We start from the raw sequence: 20,835 nt of genomic DNA on the forward strand, positions 1-20,835 counted from the left end.
TCAATGGTGGTGCGGTTTACTACTTTCCTGAACTCAACAGAGAGTATAATATGTTCGTATTTATGAAAATGTGTATATATGTATATATAGAATATATATTAGGGTGGGGAGTTTCTCTGAGTTAAAAATATCATAAGAAGAAAAATTATCTTAAAATAAGCAAACTTCAATCGTTAATACATGTTTTAATCTTAATCTTTTAAAGGGTTAGACTTATGGTGAAACCATGTAAGACTTTTCTGTAAAGCATTCAATTTTCTACAAAATCTTGGAAAGGAGATATTTTTTCAAGTACTTGGAGGCGAGATTCGAATTTTTCCAATTGATAATAGGAAAAAAATGAAAAACTGTAAAACGAAGGACCTTCTCGTTACAATTAAGAGCTAATGCTTTGAGAGACTTTCCTGTAGGTGTCTAATAACCTATTTTCAAAGTATCAAGAGAAAATCTTTTTTTCTAAACTACCCTAGTGTATGAATGAAGTATTAATTTCTTAGAGGTATCTGAAAACATATTTTAAGAGTACCAAGCAAAAAAAGTATTATTTATTTTTGACCCACCCTAATACACAACATATTTATATCACTTTGCCTTACTTACTTGGCAGACAAATAACTTTTATTGCCTTTTCCGTTTCGCTCTTTTTCTCTATTACAGCGCCAGCAGAAACAAAAATAGCAACAGAAAAAACAAAAACAGCAAAACCAACAACAACAGCAACAACAACAAAAATTCCACTTATCATAATAAGCAGAAATATTTTCGCATATTTCTGTGGAAGTTGGTCGCGTTCCTTGGCATCGTATTATCTTGCCCTGTCAAAGCGCGCTGCGAATACTAAACGTCAAAAGGATAACCACACATCAACAAACAAATATTTCTGCGTGACTGAGTGTGGGCGTGTGAGTGACTCACTTGGCATTCGGAGCGCAACAGTGCCGGCCGCTTAGTTTCGGCTAAGCTGTGGGTAGCGCACACTTGAAGCAACAATCAAGGCAAATACAACAACAGACAGCAATAACCACCGTTATTTGCTAGTATTTCGTTTATGATTTCGTGTCGTTTTCAAATAGACCCACGAAAAAGTTGCGACGGCCGTTTTGAGGAGTGTGCAAAGCAAGCCGCGTGGCATATGAGCTGCCATTATAGACACACACACACTTATGGACTTATAAATATAACACATATGTGTGTTTGTGTGAGCAAATATTTATCGCAGTGAAACACTTGTGGCAGTTTAAGTAGCCAATCTTTCCGCGCCGAGGAACAGCTGGTGCGCTTATTAGCGCCATTGGCAGGCAATTCTGGTCGGCTGTCGGCTAAACCGTTATTTAGCTAGTTAAACAATCAAGGCAAATGTGAAAAAAAAACCAAAAACGCAAACTGAAAGGCAAATAAAGGCATAAAGACAGAAGTAAAGACATAAACATCACAACAAGTGTAGCACACAGCCACCATTTAAAAACAAGTACAACAACAACTATTAGCAAATATTGCCTCAACGCGTTCGCGTGTGAATTTGTACATCTTCCATCCTCTCAACCAACAGCGCCAAAATGCAGACAAATGTGCAAATTGATTCGAAGAATCTGCGCTCGAATGACGACAACTTTCGCTCGCGCGGCCATCACATCACCATCGAGGTAAGTACCTCCTCTCTTTCGCTACTTTAATCTGCTACTTTTAATTCTGCTTTTCGAAACGAGAATGTAGAGTCGTATTTAAGTATTGTCGATTTGCGTCTCGGCGATTAAGTTATGTTTCGGAGAAAGTGCCAAGGGGTCAGTGCACTTAACAATGCACTTGCTGTCTTTTGTTGTTGGAACATTTCATTTATGACTCCTACCATTTATGGAATATAAAATGTGCGCATATAATACGGAATGATAAAAAAATTCTAAAATATATATCTTTCATTTGTCACTACAAAAAATACTTGCATTTAATTAGTGATAAATGGCTTATTTCTCACGTAATATGTTACTTCCATATATGTAAATTAAAGTAAGTTGTGAATATTGATTTTGATAAAACCTAAACTCAACTTTAAAAAAAATCTGCGTTTCCAAATCTTCATTTGTGGGAAGTGTTGATTTTTCTTTCAGTAAGCACATCGAAAACTCCAAATAGTTTACGGAGATGCTCTTTTAAGTGAAACATAGTGCCGTGATTGGTTTCGTCGCTTTAAAAACGGTGATTTCGATATAAACGACCGTTCGCGTGAAAAAAAACCAAAAACCTTCGATGACGGTAAATTGTTGACGTTGTTCGATTCGGATCCATGTCAAACGCAAGTTGAGGATGCTTCAGCATTGGGAGCTTTAAAGCAAAACAGAATCACTTTTTCGTGCCTCTCCTGATTGTGGTAATTAGGAACCCAAGTTTTTTATTTCTGAAGATGAATGGTTTTACCAAAATGTGGAATACCATTTTGCCAGAAATATGGAAAAAGTTGCCAAAAGCAACTTGCAATTTTTCCAATAATTCATTTTTAACCACTTTCTTACAATAAAATTGCATATTGGTTTAAAAGAACAAGATGAACTTAGTTGAGCATCTAATACAAATTGAGCGATCTGTAAGGGTTGTAAATTTCAACGGAAGGATTGCCAAAAGTTATACCAGGTTTTCCAATAGGGATGGCAGATTTTAAAAGAAGAAGAAAGAGCCTGCATCCTCATAAAATTGTTCTCAATCAAGAACTAAGTCCATTGGACTTACATACACGTCGTGAATGTGCTGATTTTGCCTTGGAATAACTTGAAAATATTAACGACTTTTGTATGAAAACAATCCTCTTCGTCTCAGGAGCCTCGTGCTTCCATCTGAGTGGCGAGAAAAATAAACAAAACTGTAGATGCTGGTGCTCGATAAGCTGGCCGACAGGGTAATGCTCGAAAATTCTACGAAAAGATGCGGCGGCTTACAGAAGGTTTCAAGACCGGAGCATACTCTTGTAGAACCCCCAAAGGTGATCTAGTTACCGATGCCCAGAGCATACTTAAATTATGGAGGGAACACTTCTCCAGCCTGCTGAATGGCAGTGAAAGCACAACACCGGGAGAAGGCGAACCCGATTCCCCAATCGATGACGATGGAGCAGACGTTCCATTACCCGACCATGAAGAAGTTCGAATAGCAATCACCCGCCTGAAGAACAACAAAGCGGCAGGGGCCGATGGATTGCCGGCCGAGCTATTCAAACACGGCGGCGAAGAACTGATAAGGAGCATGCATCAGCTTCTTTGTAAAATATGGTCGTACGAAAGCACGCCCAACGATTGGAATTTAAGTGTGCTCTGCCCAATCCACAACAAGATAGACCCCATAATCTGCGCCAAATACCGTGGGACAAGCCCCCTGAATATCGCATATAAGGCTCTATCGAGCATACTGTGTGAAAGATTGAAGCCCACCGTCAACAAACTGATTGGACCTTATCAGTGTGGCTTTAGACCTGGCAAATCAACAACCGACCAGATATTCACCATGCGCCAAATCTTGGAAAAGACCCGTGAAAGGAGAATCGACACACACCACCTCTTCGTCGATTTCAAAGCTGCTTTCGACAGCACGAAAAGGAGCTGCCTTTATGCCGCAATGTCTGAATTTGGTATCCCCGCAAAACTGATACGGCTGTGTAAACTGACGTTGAGCGGCACCAAAAGCTCCGTCAGGATCGGGAAGAACCTCTCCGAGCCGTTCGATACCAAACGAGGTTTCACACAAGGCGACTCCCTATCGTGCGACTTTTTCAATCTGCTGCTGGAGAAAATAGTTCGAGCTGCAGAACTTAATCGAGCAGGTACAATCTTCTATAAGAGTGTACAGCTGCTGGCGTATGCCGATGATATTGATATCATCGGCCTCAACACCCGCGCCGTTAGTTCTGCTTTCTCCAGGCTGGACAAGGAAGCAAGACGAATGGGTCTGGCAGTGAACGAGGGCAAGACGAAATATCTCCTGTCATCAAACAAACAGTCGTCGCACTCGCGACTTGGCTCCCACGTCACTGTTGACAGTCATAACTTTGAAGTTGTAGATAATTTCGTCTATCTTGGAACCAGCGTAAACACCACCAACAATGTCAGCCTAGAAATCCAACGCAGGATAACTCTTGCCAACAGGTGCTACTTCGGACTGAGTAGGCAATTGAGAAGCAAAGTCCTCTCTCGACAGACAAAAACCAAACTCTATAAGTCTCTCATAATTCCCGTCCTGCTATATGGTGCAGAGGCTTGGACGATGTCAACAGCGGATGAGTCGACGTTGCGAGTTTTCGAGAGAAAAATTCTGCGAAAGATTTATGGTCCTTTGCGCGTTGGCCACGGCGAATATCGCATTCGATGGAACGATGAGCTGTACGAGATATACGACGACATTGACATAGTTCAGCGAATTAAAAGACAGCGGCTACGCTGGCTAGGTCATGTTGTCCGGATGGACGAAAACACTCCAGCTCTGAAAGTATTCGACGCAGTACCCGCCGGGGGAAGCAGAGGAAGAGGAAGACCTCCACTCCGTTGGAAGGACCAAGTGGAGAAGGACCTGGCTTCGCTTGGAATATCCAATTGGCGCCACGTAGCGAAAAGAAGAAACGACTGGCGCGCGGTTGTTAACTCGGCTATAATCGCGTAAGCGGTGTCTGCGCCAATTAAGAAAAAGAAGATGCTGGTGCTAAGAAAATTATTATTCAATATTAAAAATTATTCATGAGCAAACATTATAGTCACCTAAATTGTTAGTTTTTTGTGATTTTTAGTCTGTTAGAATCATCGATCTGTACTTCTTTCGAAATAAATCTAGTCACTCCGTTACTGTCAGTGGAGAGCGGTACAGATAACCAACTTTTTTATGGTCGCAAATGAAAAAAGGTGTTCTTGACAATATCTGGTACCAACAAGGAGAAATGTTCTTAGATTCACATATTTCAGGAAATTGTGTTATTGAATGGCTTCAATGAAACTGTGATTTAATATCATTATACTGGCTCTTCTGTGCTTACTCGAAGTCATTGGTCTTTAGCAGTAAAACAAAATATGGTTTTTCTTGGGAATTCAATATTAAAATGCTCTTTATGACATACGGCTAGATTTGGTGCAACTGGTAGGGTTTTTCACTTTCGAAAAATAGATTTTTTTTTTATATCAGCTTATTGCTTGACATTTCAAGAATATGTCCTTAAAATTTTAAGTAGATAGAAGTAATATTCTTAGAGTTATCGTCTTATTACGAGCCTTTAACGCTCTAACTCTAACAGCTGAGGGCGGATAGGTTCTATCCCGCAGCTGCCGACGCGTTTTTCTCAAAACTACTTTTTCAAAGTCCGTGTTCACTATCATTTCAAAACTACTTGATCGATTCATTTCAAAGTTTGAACACATTTTTAACATATAAAATACCGCCCTCAACGTTTATTAAATTTTTTTTTTCATTAAGGGTGTTTTCCACTCGCAAAATGGCGGAATTTTTAGTGGTAAATAACATTTTACACTTTAGATGGACGCCAAAAATTTTTGAAAGCAAAAAAATTTTCAGAGAACGTTGGGGGAAGATTTGATTATAGTTTAACTAATTTTTCTTGGTTTTTTATTTTTGCATAATTTCCAGCCGAGTTATGGCGAACACCCCAAAGTGTTTTTTCTCAAGACGTTCTGGGAAAAGCACTGTTACCGGCTTATGCCTCAATATTTCTGCATGAAAAAATTACCTTACATTGTCAAAAGTATGCTCTATAATGTACAAATGGTCCGAATAAAATTACTCAGTCCAGATTTTAGAAATAAATTCACAAAAAAGTCTTTTTTTCTACCTTTAAAAGTCGTCTTGTAAGATTCCCACTTGTTCCGATCGCTGCAGAATGCCCTCACTGGAATGCTATATAAATAACTAGTTCTAAAATATTATTTTGTAGCATTTCGAAGGTGAACAATTAAAAAGTAAGAATTCGTCATTAATTTCACTTGAAAGTCTTTTTAAAACTGGATTTAACCTTTATAATATATATGCAGTTATTACTGAGTTTTTGCTTAGTTGTTTTTAATTTATTTTCAATTTAAATTCCATTTTAGTTCAAAATTAAAGCCCCATTTTAGTTGGCAATACGAATCAAGAGTTTCTCAGAATAATAACCGTACCACATATTCACCACAGTAGTGTTGCCGCGCTTCTTACACTGAACCACTTCTTAAAATGAAAGCCTCTTTTCTAAACTCCAGTAAAGATTTTCATTTTTTACTTTTTCTCGCTCTCTCTTTGGCTCTTTACCTAAGCTACACATGCTTGAGGCATAGCATATCTAAATTAACATTTCTTTTAATATTTGTTGTGTGGCGTGCAACAAGTGGTATAGTTAAGCAGTTATTGTAACTCAAAAGAGCGGTAAAAGCTCGAAAAGCTTACATGGCGTAGCTTTACTGCGCAAGAGAGCGTTTCTGTGGTGGATTTCTACTCAGGCTCATTTGAGTGAGTAAGAGACTGCGCTCTTATAAACACTGTACTCGAAACTAAGAGTTTATCGTCTCCGCTGCATAGCGGCGTGCAGCGCTTAAAGCTTTCATGTGAAAGCTCACGTTACACGAAACTTGAAAATCAACAGCAGTTGTTTTTATAAAATCAAATAAAGAGAACAAAGCAAAAACATATGGTTTCTGTTTATTTTAAACACCAACACAGTGACGCGCACCAAACAGCAGGCAAGTAAAGGCAAAGGACGAGCTTTCATTACAGTCTATAAGAGTGCGTTTGAATGTTTGTGTAATAATAAATGCGTTTGTGTGTGTGCCAAGGTGTAGCGCGCTTGAATCTTGAATTCTTCAATGGAATTCGCACACAGTCACCCGGGCGTATGAGTGACTGCGTGTACATATACAATTGCCAACCGTGTAATTGTGTATCTATACACTTTTCGTATACATGCACGCTCACACACATGTACACATACACGCGCATATACAAATATATGAAGCTTTATGTACGCGCGCCTGCTGTTATTGTTCTCACGTCGTCTGGCGACCAGCTATCAGTCGCAAGTAACATTTTGGCGCGTGTTGACATGAGAGACAAAATTTCGCCGCTTCACATTTGAAACTCTAACGCGCTTATTTTTCAATTTGTTTGCATATTCATTTTCAACATTCTTACCTTTTTATTGTGATTAATTGATTTATTGTTGTTGTTGCTGTTGTTGTTACGCGCTTAGTACATACGCTTTTGTCAGTGTTCGCCAGTGATTTGTGATTCGTGCAAGCTAAAAGGCAAGTGTAAAAGAATTATTTCTTACTGAAAAAATTTAAAAAAATATTTATTTTAAAATTTAAAGTGTAAAAATATTCTCAAAGTGCGCCAAAAGTGTTGCAAGTGTGTAAAAATAATTTTAAAAATTTTTTCTAAACTCAATCGCCGCGCCTTCGCCGCGTCCTACCGGCTGTTTATCACAGAATTTTCCACATCGCCGGCTGCTGGCGCACAAAAATAAAGTAATTACTAGTTTTTGTTGTTTTTTTTTTGTTTGTGTTTTGTTTGGTGTCAGCGCTACGTGCGTTGACCCGCCGGCGTGCACGGCGTTGACAGATTTATTTTTTTATGTGCACTGTCAGCTGGGTGTCGTGTCACTGCCGATTTTACACGCTTCAATGCAGGTGAATGTGTGTGGGCGCTGTGTGCGTGGCTTATCAGTTGGTCGGTGTAGAGTGCTGAGCCTGCAGTAGCACCGAAAATGTGATTACAAGGCGGAAAGTAAAAATACGAAAATAAAAAAAAATATGAAAGTGTACTGCAGTGTGTGAAAATATGGCAACTATAAAAAATAATAAGCAATAAATATATTTTTGGGTAAAGAATATAAAAAGTAGTGGAAGAAAATATGAAGAGTAGTAGAAAAAACAAAAAAAAAGTTGTGAAAGAAAAATAAAAAGTAGTAAAAAACATATAAAAGTAGTAGGTAAAATACAAAAAGTAGTAGAAAAAAATACAAAAAGTAGTAGAAAAAAATATAACAACAACAACTGAAACAAGTGACAACAAAAGCTGTTAAGTGTCGAAATCAAGCACACACACACGTGCAATAGACATACACATGTACGGAAAACGCGGTAAATGGAACAAAGAGCGCGTAAAAAATGCTGTTGTAATTCGATAGTGAGAAAAAAGGAAAATGTCAAAAAAAAATATTAAACAAAAAAACCGTTAACTTTTGCTACATTGAAGCAATAATAACCTTCATACGTGCATTGTCTGTAGCATAAAAGGGTAAGAAGCTCTTCAGATTGATTTTGTTCAGTCAGCTTGTATGGCAGCTATAGGCTATAGTGGGCCGATCTGAACAACTTGTTTGTATATTAAATTATTAAAGCTAGGTCTTGGATAATAACTTGTGTCAAATTTCCTGTTAATATCTCGCCGAATGAAAAAGTTTTTCATACAAGAATTTCATTTTGATCATTCAGTTGTATGACAGCTATATGTTATAGTGATCCAATCTGAATGATTTCTTCTGAGATTATACTGTTGCTTATTATAATAGTCTCTGTCAAATTTGGTTATGATATCTCATCAAATGAAGAAGTTTTTCATATACGGGTTTAATTTTCATCGTTCAGTTTATACAGCAGCTATATGATGTAGTGGTCCGATCTAAAGAATTTGTCTGGATATAGTGGCGCGGTTTTGTGTAATAATCTGCGTAAAATTTCGTGATGATATGTCGACAGTTGAAAAAGTTTTCCTTATAAGGACTTGATTTTGATCATTCAGTTGTATGACAGCTATATGCTATAGTGATCCAATCTGAACAATTTCTTCTGAGCTTATACCATTGTTTAATATAATAGTCCATGAAAAATTTCATGAAGATATCTTCCCAAATAAAAAACTTTTTTATATATGAACTTGATTTTGATCAGTCAATTTGTATGACAGCTATATGCTATAGTAGTCCAATCTAAAGGATTTCTTCTGAGATTATACCATTGCTTGATATAATAATCTATGCCAAATTACGTGAAGATATTTTATCAAATTGAGAACTTTTTCATATAAGAACTAGACTTTTATCGACCACTTCGTACGGCAGTTACAAGCTTTAGTGATCCGATCTCAACAATTTGTTGACCGATAATAGCATTGCCTCTGAAAATACTTTGTACAAATTTTGATAAAGATAACCCGTCAAATAAAAAAGTTTTCCATATAGCGATATGATATGACTCAGCCAGTTTGTATGGGAGCTATAAGCTACAGTGGGTCGAAATTAGTCGTACTGACAAATCTAAAGTTTTTTAGGGAAGAAAAGAATGTACGCAAAGTTTTAGATAGATAACTCAAAAATTGAGGGACTAGTTCGCATATATGCAGACATATTTTATAAAAGCTTTGACATTAACTTCTGGGTATTACCAACTACTCCGATCAGGGTATAAAAGAATCGATCAAAAACACTACAAACGCATTGCTGTCTATATATACATATACATATATACATAAAATATATAGTACACATGTGTCCGTCGTTGAAAAATCGCCACCCATTATCATCATCGAAATTGCTGGCCATCATTGTCACGCTTTTGTCTGCCTTTGTGCTGCACATTCGTCGCTATTCCATATGTGCGTGTGCTTTATAACACTTCTACACTACAATGTTTATGTGTGTAGGTGTGTCGATGGAAAATGACAACTAACCACCCGCGCCCACCCGCCAACATGACAAATTCATTGTTGCCGGAAATGTCACCGCTGTTGTTTGCATGAAAATTTCCGTTGAGCAAAATTGTGCGCTGTGTTGTTGCTGGTTTTTGCAAACACCACACACAACAACAACAATGCAGTTATTGTGTAAATATTTTTTGTGTTGCAATTGTGCGCTGCACGCGCGATTGTTGCTTCACAACTATATTTCATCACACACATACACAGAGACATTATAAGAATTTTGTGCGTGCATATGTATGAGCGTGTGTGTGAGAAATGATTAAACTCGCTTACAATAGCACAGTGGCCGCGTGAAAATAATTAATTATTATATAATATATACCCGTGTATGTGTGCGTGTAGTTAAATTAAAATTGTAGTAATGCTTATTGTTGCACGTGTTGTGTGGCATGCAACATTTTCGTATGCCGCAAATCTATAAATATTCATGATAATATTAAAGTAAGTGGAAAATTTGCAAATGCTTGTTTAAAGGGATTAAATATGTGTGGTAAATATATATAAGCACACACATCTAATTATATATTTATACATATTATATACATATAATGTATACATATGTATTTTATATACTTTTATATGCATAATTATGCGATTTGTGTACTTTGGTTTTGAAAAACATTGTTTATGGCATAATTAATTGCTAATGGCGCTGATTTCCGTAGCATAGTTTAAGGCACTCAAAAAAATTCACACTAAAAAGGCACTAGAGACTTAATAATTTAGTGTTGCCACGCATTTTAATGTAAACAGCAATAAATATGTAAGCAGTTTGAACGTTTTTTGGCCTTTGTGTCACTTGCAACATTTTTTTTAACATTTAATATAATCGAGTATTATTGACATTTTAATGCAAGAAATGTGGCAATAATTATTGACTCAAAAAAATATTTTGCTTAACTTCTGTTTTCATTAAGCAACAGAAAAAGTTTATCATAGTTAGGCAAAAAAGTTGAAATTTAATTAATTATCTGGTATTTAAAGCTTTACTTACTTAAAATTGAACAGCTAACTTTTTATAAATCCTATGTGCAGTTAAGTGTAATCTAAGAAAAGTTAATAATGTGAGCTAGGTATGCTTTAGCTTTAATCTTAATATAATTTACGTGGATATTTAAATCAATTTTGGCAACTAAACAATTGATTTCTTTGTTAAAACACGCCTATTTCACATTTGGAAGCATACATTTAGGCGCATAATATTTTCATGCCACTGCTTAAAGCCTCAACTGGTAATCCTTCAGCAGCTAACGGATAAAATACAAAAACATGAATGCTTTTTGAGCCAATTATAATGCCTTTGAAATTACCTGTATAAACCAATGGCCCTTTTGGAGGTAACAAATGCACCAGTTGAAGTCTATCTACAAACACTGTACTTTCGTAGGAGAAGACTGCCTGTAGCGTAATATGACTAACTTTTTCCAGCGTGAAAAACAGACTACTAAATCCCTTTATTGAAAAAGTTATGTATTTCGTTTTAATAGACCTTATATTTAGGATACGGGTAAGTGTCTAATGTCCTTCAAAGAAGTATCCATCATCCTTAGGTACTTAAGATAAAAAGATGCTTCTAGACGAGGTCCCTTTTTAGCTGTGGATTGAGGAGTGCATCTTTTCAACAAATATTTATATACTACAAAACTCAACACATTTCTATCTCTTCATTTTCCAAGAGCTTGTTAGCTGTACGCCATAAAAATAGACATGGAAAAAGCCAATCAGCAAAACAAAAAGGGCTACAGTAGCAGTAACTCAAGGACAATATTGGTATAAGTACCATAAAAAACAAAAAAAATCTTCTACCTCGACTTCAGCTTCTAATAACTTCAGGCGACGGGACGAGCCAAAGATGGATCGTCATGGATTCAAAGCAAGAACTGTACTATATCTTTAAGTTATTTGCAATCTAGTTGCCTGCACATGCAATTTGTCTAATTAATAACAAATATTATATATCACAACACCCGTTGCCTAACCAGATTTTATCTACTTTTTATAGACCTACAGTAACCAGGTTCCTAAGTTTCTTGGCATATTTAGTCAAGGAAGCGTTGCTGCAGCTGCTAAGTAAAAACTAACGATAACCTTTTTCTTTTACCATAGCTTCGATAGCTCATATACTTTCCGAACACAGAACTTTTGAGCATCATCTAGGTGGGTTTTCTTTTGTATGGAGTGTTCCATTTCGAGGTTCCCTACATTAAAATAAACACAGAAACTTCAAACTTAATGTCATATATTTATTATCATTCGAAAGAATATGCTTTGGCATTAATTATCCGTCAAATGTTAGCCGTGGCTACGTTTCGGATGGTCCTTCCCTTGAGTGCAATTTTCGATGACTTGCTCGAGCATTTCAACTAGTAACTGGCGAATGACACGCCTGATGTTTTGCTCCAATGCCTGAAACGAAGCGAGATTGTCCGCATAGATTTTGGACTTCACACAGGAAAAAGTCTTATGGTGTGTGGATCTTGGTAGCCAATCGGCCCGCCCTAAACGTGAAATTATCTGCTCACCGAGGTGTTCTCTCAATAAATCCATTGCTTGATACGATGTGTAGGAAGTAGTGTCGTCTTGTTGAAACCAAATGTCGCCGAGATCACTAATTTCAATCTCAGATATCAAATAGTCGGTTACCACGACATGGTAACGGTCGCCATTGGAGGTTAAGTTCTCACCGACATCATTTTTGAAGAACTATGGACCGATGATTCCACCAGCACACAAACCACACCAAAACTTTTTTTTTCTAGGTGAAATGATAGCTCTTGAATCTTTTGAGGTTGCTCTTCTTTCCAAATGCGACAATTTTGCTTGTTTAACATGCCCATGAAATCAAAAATGTTCGTCATCCCTGAACAAAATTTGTATCGAAAACGTTGGATCTTCTTGGAACTTTTCAAAAGTCCATAGAGCAAAGTGATGTCGCTTGGGAAGGTCAAACGTCTTCAGTTCTTGCACAAGCTGCATTTTATACACTTTCATTTTAAAATCTCTACGTAAAATGCGTGTAGTCGTTCTATACGTCAGTTCAAGTTGCTGCGAACGGTGCCGAATCGACTCGCCACGGTCTTCATGTTCACTCCCAGCTACGGCTGCTATATTTTCTTCGCTGCATGCTAGTCGTGGTATATTCGGTCGATTATTATCCAATAATGAATACTGGGTCTCAAAATGAGTGATGGTGTTGTGAATAGTATGCTCAGTAGGCAGCTTATGTTGACCACAATTTGAGCAAAGCAAGCAACATACATTAGTTAGTTATTTTCGTAATAAAGTTGAACGATTTTTAAACGATGTTTAGATATAAGTCTTTCCACGATAAAGAGCCAAACAATATTGAACAAAAATAACAACACAGCTTGCGACGACTCACCCGTGATCTGTCAAGGAAAGGCTATTAAAAAAAGTACCTTGGATCACCCGTAAATTTACAAAATTAATATAACTTTCTTGGCAAATTTAGTCAAGGAAGCATTGTTGCAGTTGTTAAGTCAAAAATACCGATAAACTTGTTCTATAACTATATCAGTTGATCAGCTCGTATACTTGCCAAACATATATCCATGGAATATCATCTACGTAGGTTTTCTTTATATTTCGGGATTTGGCAAGAGTGTGTTATAATCTGGCAACTCACAACTTTATCGTAAAATCTGAAGTTGTTTCTGTTAAACATACTCAGAACGTTTCGCCATAGGAGCGCAGTTTGTGTTATTTACAGTAACTTGAAATATTCATTTATATTCGGGCAAAAAATTAAATTTAACATTTTCGCGCGATTATTTGTAACAACCTTATGTTGACTTTTACAGAGTACTTACCTCATACGCAGATAGACAGGGAAATAGACGAGGATTGTACCGCGATCTTAGGTCTTTTGTCGCCTCTAATATAGGATAAAGCTCATCTAGCCCCAGCATTCATAAGCCGTTAAAGTCTCTACAGCCAAAATTATCGTCATACACGCTTTGGTAGCATATATTAGAGCAAACGTCATGAGAGACTCAATGAAGAATTTTCAGTGTTAAGCGTGTCGCTACATGAAGACTAATAAAATATATCCGATAGATGGCGATGAGCGCAAAATAGATTTGTAAAATTGTTTGTTTTAGTCAAAAGTTTCATACTAGGATTATATAATGTAAAGTTTGTCCTTTAAGAATGAAGCTATGTAATTCGCCAACTGGTTAGTTCTCATTGAAAACGAAGCTATTCAAATATTTCGTTAGGATGTTGCTTACATCGATGAAATTTTCAGGTACACTAAATCTCTCATTGAAAAGTAAATTAATTTTCCACAGGCCTAACATTCTTTCTTTCAATTCCACATTTAACTGAATTTACGCCAACGTTTGCTCTCGGACATGCCCCAGTTTCTCATGCTTATGTCAGAGCGCATTGCCCGCAACATAAACTACTTTTGTAAAATAAAATGGCCGCATAACTTAAAAGTTCAGGCATTCACAAACACACTCACACGCACACATATGTACAGTTAGTATATTAACTCAAAAGTAAATCAAAGCAAATTGGCGCTTAAGTAACTACCAGCGCGAACGAGAAAGCGTGTGGCAAGTGTGCTGGGAGAAGTGAGAGCAGGCGGTGTTCCATGCATTTCATTTCGTTTTGATGTGCCGCACTTAAATTGTTTACAATTTGTAATAATATTTTATTTTCGCATTCATTGCCTCCATTCCGGTGTCCCCTACTTTGTTTTATTTTAGTTCTTTCCCTTTCTTTTTCCACCGCCCTTACCTGCCTCGGCGCTGAGCGCTTGTCTCCTGGCCTGGCCGTCAGACTGCCCTTGTTATGCTACCTGTAAAACTGAGAAACTGAGTTTATGGCCAAGGAATGAGCGCCGCAGCAAACTCTGTGTGGCGAGCAGTTGGCCGCAGGCAGCAATAAAATAAAAGAAAACAGGGAAAATTGCTAGAAAAAATAAAAGAGAAATGGCGAAGGTAAGAAAATATAAGGAAGATATAAAATACAACAACACATATGTACATGTGTGTGTGTGTGTGTGACTAAGACTGACACATGGCACGCCCGAGAGCAGCCACATTGCGATCGAACGCAGATAATCGTTATGCCGGTGTGAGTCTGCGCTCGGCTCCCGCTGCCAACAGACAGCTTTAATGGCGCAAGCAACCTTCCTTTGCTGCATTAGCATTTTTTCTGCTGTGCGCGTCTGCCTCGGGCGCTGATTTACAACCTCCAGGATAAGCATCGGTCCGTGCGGGATGAGCGTGAAGTGCCAGTTGAGCGCTGTGGAGGGCACACCGGAAAATGTAGGCGTTTGCGGTTAATAAGCGGATGTACTAGTGTGGTGGCGCTTGTGGTGGCGTGCGCAGACACAGTTATCAGCCGAGTAGACGGAGACCGTAAATAACCGCGCAGACTTTGTTGCAGACTGTGCCACATAAAATTGTCGGTGGAATGCCGAGGAAAAATATGGCAGTAAATATACGCTTACATACATTAAAGTTGACGTGGCGTTTGTGGGGGAGTGAAAGATGTAATCGAAAGAAAGGTAAAATGTCGACCGAGGCAAATTTTGAGCGTGTTTACAGTGATGTAAAAAATTAGGCGTTGTTTTTTTCAATATGGTGTTTGATACCAAAAACTGAGATCAAAAAAATATAAAATATTTGAAAAATTTGAAAATGTAAAAACGAAAAAACGAAAAAAAAAATAAGTTAAATCTAAAAAAATTAAAAAAATATTTTTGTTTAAAAAAATCTTTTTTAAAAAAGTAGTGTGGAATAATTACAACAAATTTTGAAATTAAGAAAAAAAATTTAAAAAATAATTTCAAAAATTTGCAAAATTAAAAAATATAAAACAAAAATATTTGAATTTTGCTCCTCTTTCACTGCATTCCGGAAAACTTGGATAACTGCTTTGCAGAGGCCATTCGTGGCAGCGTTTACTGTACTCACATATCAACGTCAATGATCTGTGGATGCGGAGAAGTTGCTGGGGAAGGGGCGCAGTGACCTTTTTCACGGATGGGTCAAAATAAAAGAGAAACCATGGAGGGTGGATTATCTGTAAGGAGCTCTTCGACATTCTTATATTGCGGCTACCGAACCTATGAAATGTTTTTCAAGCGGATGTGGCTGCAATGACGGCAACAGCAGCGCGCTCAAAGCTAGTGAAGGAGTGTGCGATCTCCCTAGATATAGCCTCGTTTGGGTGCCTGATCCAATCGGTATCACTGGCAACTGTAATGCCGATAAGCTAGTCAGAAGGGCACACTTGTCTCGCCCACATAGGAATGGGACCGAGTTAGATCTCCTTAGCCATCTTGCGTTCTACCACTGAACACTGTGAGACCCTTTTGGCCTAGAGTAGAAAGCAGGAGATGTACTGAACTACTTGCAATCATAAGAGTTCTTACTGGACAATGTCGGTAAGGTTAAAATCTTGTCCGACGCTAGTTGGGAAAGTTGTATGGAAGAGTCTGAGGTGGAAACAGGCAGTTTCCCCTTGATTGTCTAGCCTTTGCACAACTGAGGCTGAAACATTTCGGTAGTCTTAGCTTCTGCAAATCATAGGTTGCAGCCGAAACTGACATTATCGTCTGAACAAATTTATGATAGCTCAAAACGCTTTGTTGATTTTCAAGGTTCTTATAATCCAGTATGTAGGAGATATTTATGTACTATATAAGCCTGGCGTTCCAAGGTGAGATCCAGGTTAGCTCGACCTCTTAACCTAACCCAGTTTTTCCGAGCTCCCCCTCGGGTTATAGTGTCTTTGTCGGTACTAGTTAGAGCGAAATGCCCAAATTCTTTTCGAATTCGATAAGATATAAACGTATTTTTGGAAAAGATTTATATCCAGATTTATCCAGATTACTCTTGGATAAAGTTATATGATTATATTATATCTTTATGGCTTAGTGAAGTCTGGTAGCTGATTCAATCATAAATAAACCTTTCCTCAACTGCCTCCTAGCCTCTCCGTACCAGCGATGTCATTTACGACTGAAATATGAACTACCACAATGCGTTATTAGATAAATTTCTGGAGACAATAATGTGTTGTAAGACTTCTTAAAATGATTTTTAATCATATGGCGTAATTTTCAGACATTTTGTGTTTACTCTTTCCATCCTATTTGAATTGATTGCAGATCTAACATTTTCATACAAACACTTATGATAGTGTTGATCGGCCTTTCTCTTCCATATAAGATTTCGTCATATTTTTGGAAATAAACGAATGTTTTAGAAGAGGTTTCTATCCAGATGATAATTGAGTACAGACCCTCAAAAAATGAACGCAATTTATAAGGAGGGAAACAGAAGATTTCTCTATATTTTACCAAAATCGGATATCATATTCTACTCCAAGAAGTATATAGAAAGCAAAAGGTTGTTGAAAATAAAGAGTGGGTAAATTACAAGGTAGTCAGGAGGGCATTTGGCTTCGTGCAATTTGAGGTGACGAGTCAGCCAACCATGAATCTTCATGAGTCCGGAGCAGCCGTTAGCTGTCAAAATAGTCTAAAGCAACTCAAGCGACCAACTGAAAGCAAACCAACCCAAATTATCCAGACAGATTTGATCCTTAGTACGACGGTAAAGCAAACACCTCAGCATGCTGGTCTATTTTGGTACAGTAAGATCTTATATATTTATCATAAGAACCTTAAACTGATATTAGCCGTCTCAACAAGCCGATTTATGAGGGATTTTCTTGATAATTCGAATTATCAGTGTTATAGCTATGAGCTCGGTACGATCGAGAAATCAGTTTTCTCAGCACGCCTCGACTACTTATAAAGCACACAACCAGACTAGATGACGGAACATCATCCATCATCCGAAATAACTATACTGAAGAGCAAGTGACTAAATGGGCTTTGGATACTTTATTTAAATCGCTTAGCTCTGGCCCGATTTCGATCATTTCCGGAATGAATATTTTTCCTGGTTTAACAAGTATCATATAAAAAATAAGAAACAATATTGGTATATAGTTAGCTGATACTACATATGACTTATTTTAGGTGACAAAATATAATATTTTTGGCGATAATTTAATAGAAGGCATTCTAAAAATCGACTTCCTTTTCTCCAACGTCACACCACTGCCACTCTTTGGCCGCTATCTGCTAGCAAGTATGTGGAAAACTACTCCAGATAACCTGCCATTTGTTTGTCTACTCTGTCACTTCAGACTACACCCTAGGTTAAAAAGGCACATTGACGCAAAAACGCCGCGAGGATGCGTCAGAAAGGCGAAGCGGAAAAGTCTGTGACGTTAATAACTCTGATAGTTCATATAACATACAAATGACTACGAGTATACATACTTACATATACATATGTATATATCAGATGCAAATATCTTTAACTTGACTCATCTTTATACATATGTATATAGATAAGTGCGTTGCTTGTTGCATTTGCACTTGCGGAGCGCCACATCTTCCAGCCGTGTGGCTTTATAAGTGCCATTGCGGTTACTGATAACTGACGTTGTTAAACAAACCCGCTTTGATGGACACTAAAAGGGGCCATGAAATTGATTTAAGTACTCGCCTCTGTACATATGTATGTATGCCGCAAGGATGTTGCAAGTGACGCGTTGAAGTTGATGACCATGAAAATGATTGTGAAGGCGGTCATCAAGACAAATCGTTGGTGGATAGATGGATGAGGGGTGTGGTATAAATAAGGAAACTGCATGTGGATGGTATTTAGACGAATGGCAGTGGGTTGGCTGCTTAAAATTCCCAATGACGATATAAAAGCGTTTATAACTTTGGGTTAACGGAGATTTAACGAACTGCTGGAGTTTTAATTTGAGCGCGCGTTTGATAGTGAGGGTATTCTAAGCGGTGTAGTGAGGGTATTGTTGAGGCGGTAATTGAAGTTTTTAATGGCTCTGTTATGCTTAGTGGACATAAATATTTTAACGGTCGCTATCAATTTGTTAACTACATTTGTTTGTATATATTTTATGAATTTTTAAGACTTTAACCTAATTGAAGAGGAGTCAACAAAAAGGTACGAAATATTTCGTCACCTAAAATGTAAAACAAGGTATCATCAAAAGAAGCGAAAATTAGTATTTTATTGTTGGCGACTCACTTCTTGATGTTACTTATATATAGCACAAAATTTTCAGCTTCCGCTGTGAGATATAACCGATATATAACCAATACATAAGTAATATATAACTATTATATAACCAATATTTAACTTATATATAACTAATACAAAACCATTTTATAACCAAAACTCAAATTTTATTTCAATATGAGTGATCAAACATTTCCCACAACAATTTTTATTTCCCTGCTAAACTCTACGCACCACTTTTCACCCTTTAAACTCTCAGTTGCCTTTGACAGTCAAAGCAAGTAAACAACAATAACATTTTGTTTGCGCTGCAATGAGTTTAATATTTTCGCAAACCACTAAATGCTAAATGTGAATTGCAAAATGCAAAACTTGCCATAAAACTGTGCTTGTTTCGAATATTGCATTGCCCGTGCGGCGCGTGTGCGGTTGCGGGCGGCAAAGTAATGCAATAAAAAGCGCAGTTGGTGCGGCAAATAAGCGGCGATACGAAAAGGCCTTCGAGCAACTCAAGCAAACCGTTGCAAGTCGATGCAAGCGGAAGGGCGAACTTTGCAAATACACACAGAGTGGAAACTATTAATAAACTCGCATAAATTGGTGCGGTTGTGCGGAGGCAGAGCGCTGGACTAGTCTAAAAGGTCTAAAAGTGCATGAAATATGAAAAGGAATGCTAAGGTTTACTTATTTTTAAAGAGATTTACTCATATTTGTGAGTTAGTTTTGTGAATTTGAAAGTTATAGCGATTCCTAGGTTATCTATCGGTTATATTATGGTTATGTCCTTCTCAATATGAGGTTGAAGCAGTTCTGGGCAAATTTTGGCAAAGCATTAGTATTTTTACTTGTATGGACAACGTTTCTTGATTCTCTGATTTTACTTCTATATGTTAGACCAGGACCCTACCCTTCTGGTACGCAGTCATGACAGATAGAGGTACAATTAAGGTTGAGCTCAATTATTCCTCATGGAGGACGTCAACGCTTTTTGCAAAGCTTAACAGTGACTTGAACTGCGCCCTTCGATATTTTAGTCAAGCTCTAGATACTGCTGGACAGAAGCATAGTAGTTGTTCCAGCGTCTCTCTTATGCCTGTTTTCCCGAACTTTATGCAAATATCGCCGTTACTCATGATGCCGGTAGGTTATCATCTGTCATTAGACCAACAATCTTGCTCCAGCACTTTCGAGTCCATGTGGGTAAAATGCCTGAGTGGTTCTCGTATGTGATCATTGCAATCGTGCATGTCCTCAAGCCATTCCATGTCGCCTTGTATATTCTTTTTAGTTACTTCCGTACTTCTTGTTTTGGTTCGGTAGGCAGATGGATGGAATTTTCGGCAATCTCATCAGCTATTTCGTTGCCCGGAATTACTTTGTTGTCTGGAACCCAATATATATACAGCAGTTTTCCCGCAATCATCTTTTTAGAACATTCTCTGACATAATGGGCTGTGATATTATAGCCTTAGTTGCTACCTGGCTATCAACATGTTTATATATTTTCCTTCTTTATATTGTTTCCTGCATGGTTGGCAATCTCTGTCGTTTTCCTGGCCGCAAAGACTTCCACTTGGAAGATACTGCAGTATTCCAGAAACTTGAAGGGTTACGTGAGAACCAGGTCTGAGGCATTTTTGATCCATCTGTGTACAACTTATAAGAGTTCCGCTGGCGCGTCCTATCCTCCGGGGTCACCGATCTTCATATAGTATGTCATGAAACCTTCTCTCCCAAATGAAGCGTTTATCTACCAACCCCTGCTAATCGAAAATTCACCTAGCCCCGCCAATCTTGCAGCTGATTTCGATGCAGATCATAGGTCGTAGGTTGACTTACTTTCCCATGTTCTACAAACTATAAGACTTTTCTGTTGAAGGCTTTTGTGTTCTGTTGAAATCGTAGCTTTACTCAGACCAAAGTATGTAATATTGACAATTCATGAGACCTGCAGTAGTTTATTCTGGAGGTCTAAGAAATATAAAACTTTTATTTACCAGTTAATATAAAAAAGAATTTC

The 20,835-nt window shown here is 37.7% G+C and overlaps 1 protein-coding gene across 1 annotated transcript in view; it reads left to right on the forward strand.

Annotated features, from left to right (window-relative positions):
- Positions 1-1,423: 1,423 nt before the first annotated feature.
- Positions 1,424-20,835, forward strand: part of LOC105223681 (inactive dipeptidyl peptidase 10) — a 253,046-nt gene continuing 233,634 nt past the window's right edge. The window contains exon 1 of the mRNA XM_049454177.1: positions 1,424-1,643. Coding sequence (XP_049310134.1) covers positions 1,557-1,643 — 87 coding nt within the window. The 5' untranslated portion in view covers positions 1,424-1,556. The remainder of the gene's footprint in view (positions 1,644-20,835) is intronic.

Source organism: Bactrocera dorsalis, chromosome 4 (assembly GCF_023373825.1).
Source record: "Bactrocera dorsalis isolate Fly_Bdor chromosome 4, ASM2337382v1, whole genome shotgun sequence".
Classification (NCBI taxonomy): Eukaryota; Metazoa; Arthropoda; class Insecta; order Diptera; family Tephritidae; genus Bactrocera; species Bactrocera dorsalis.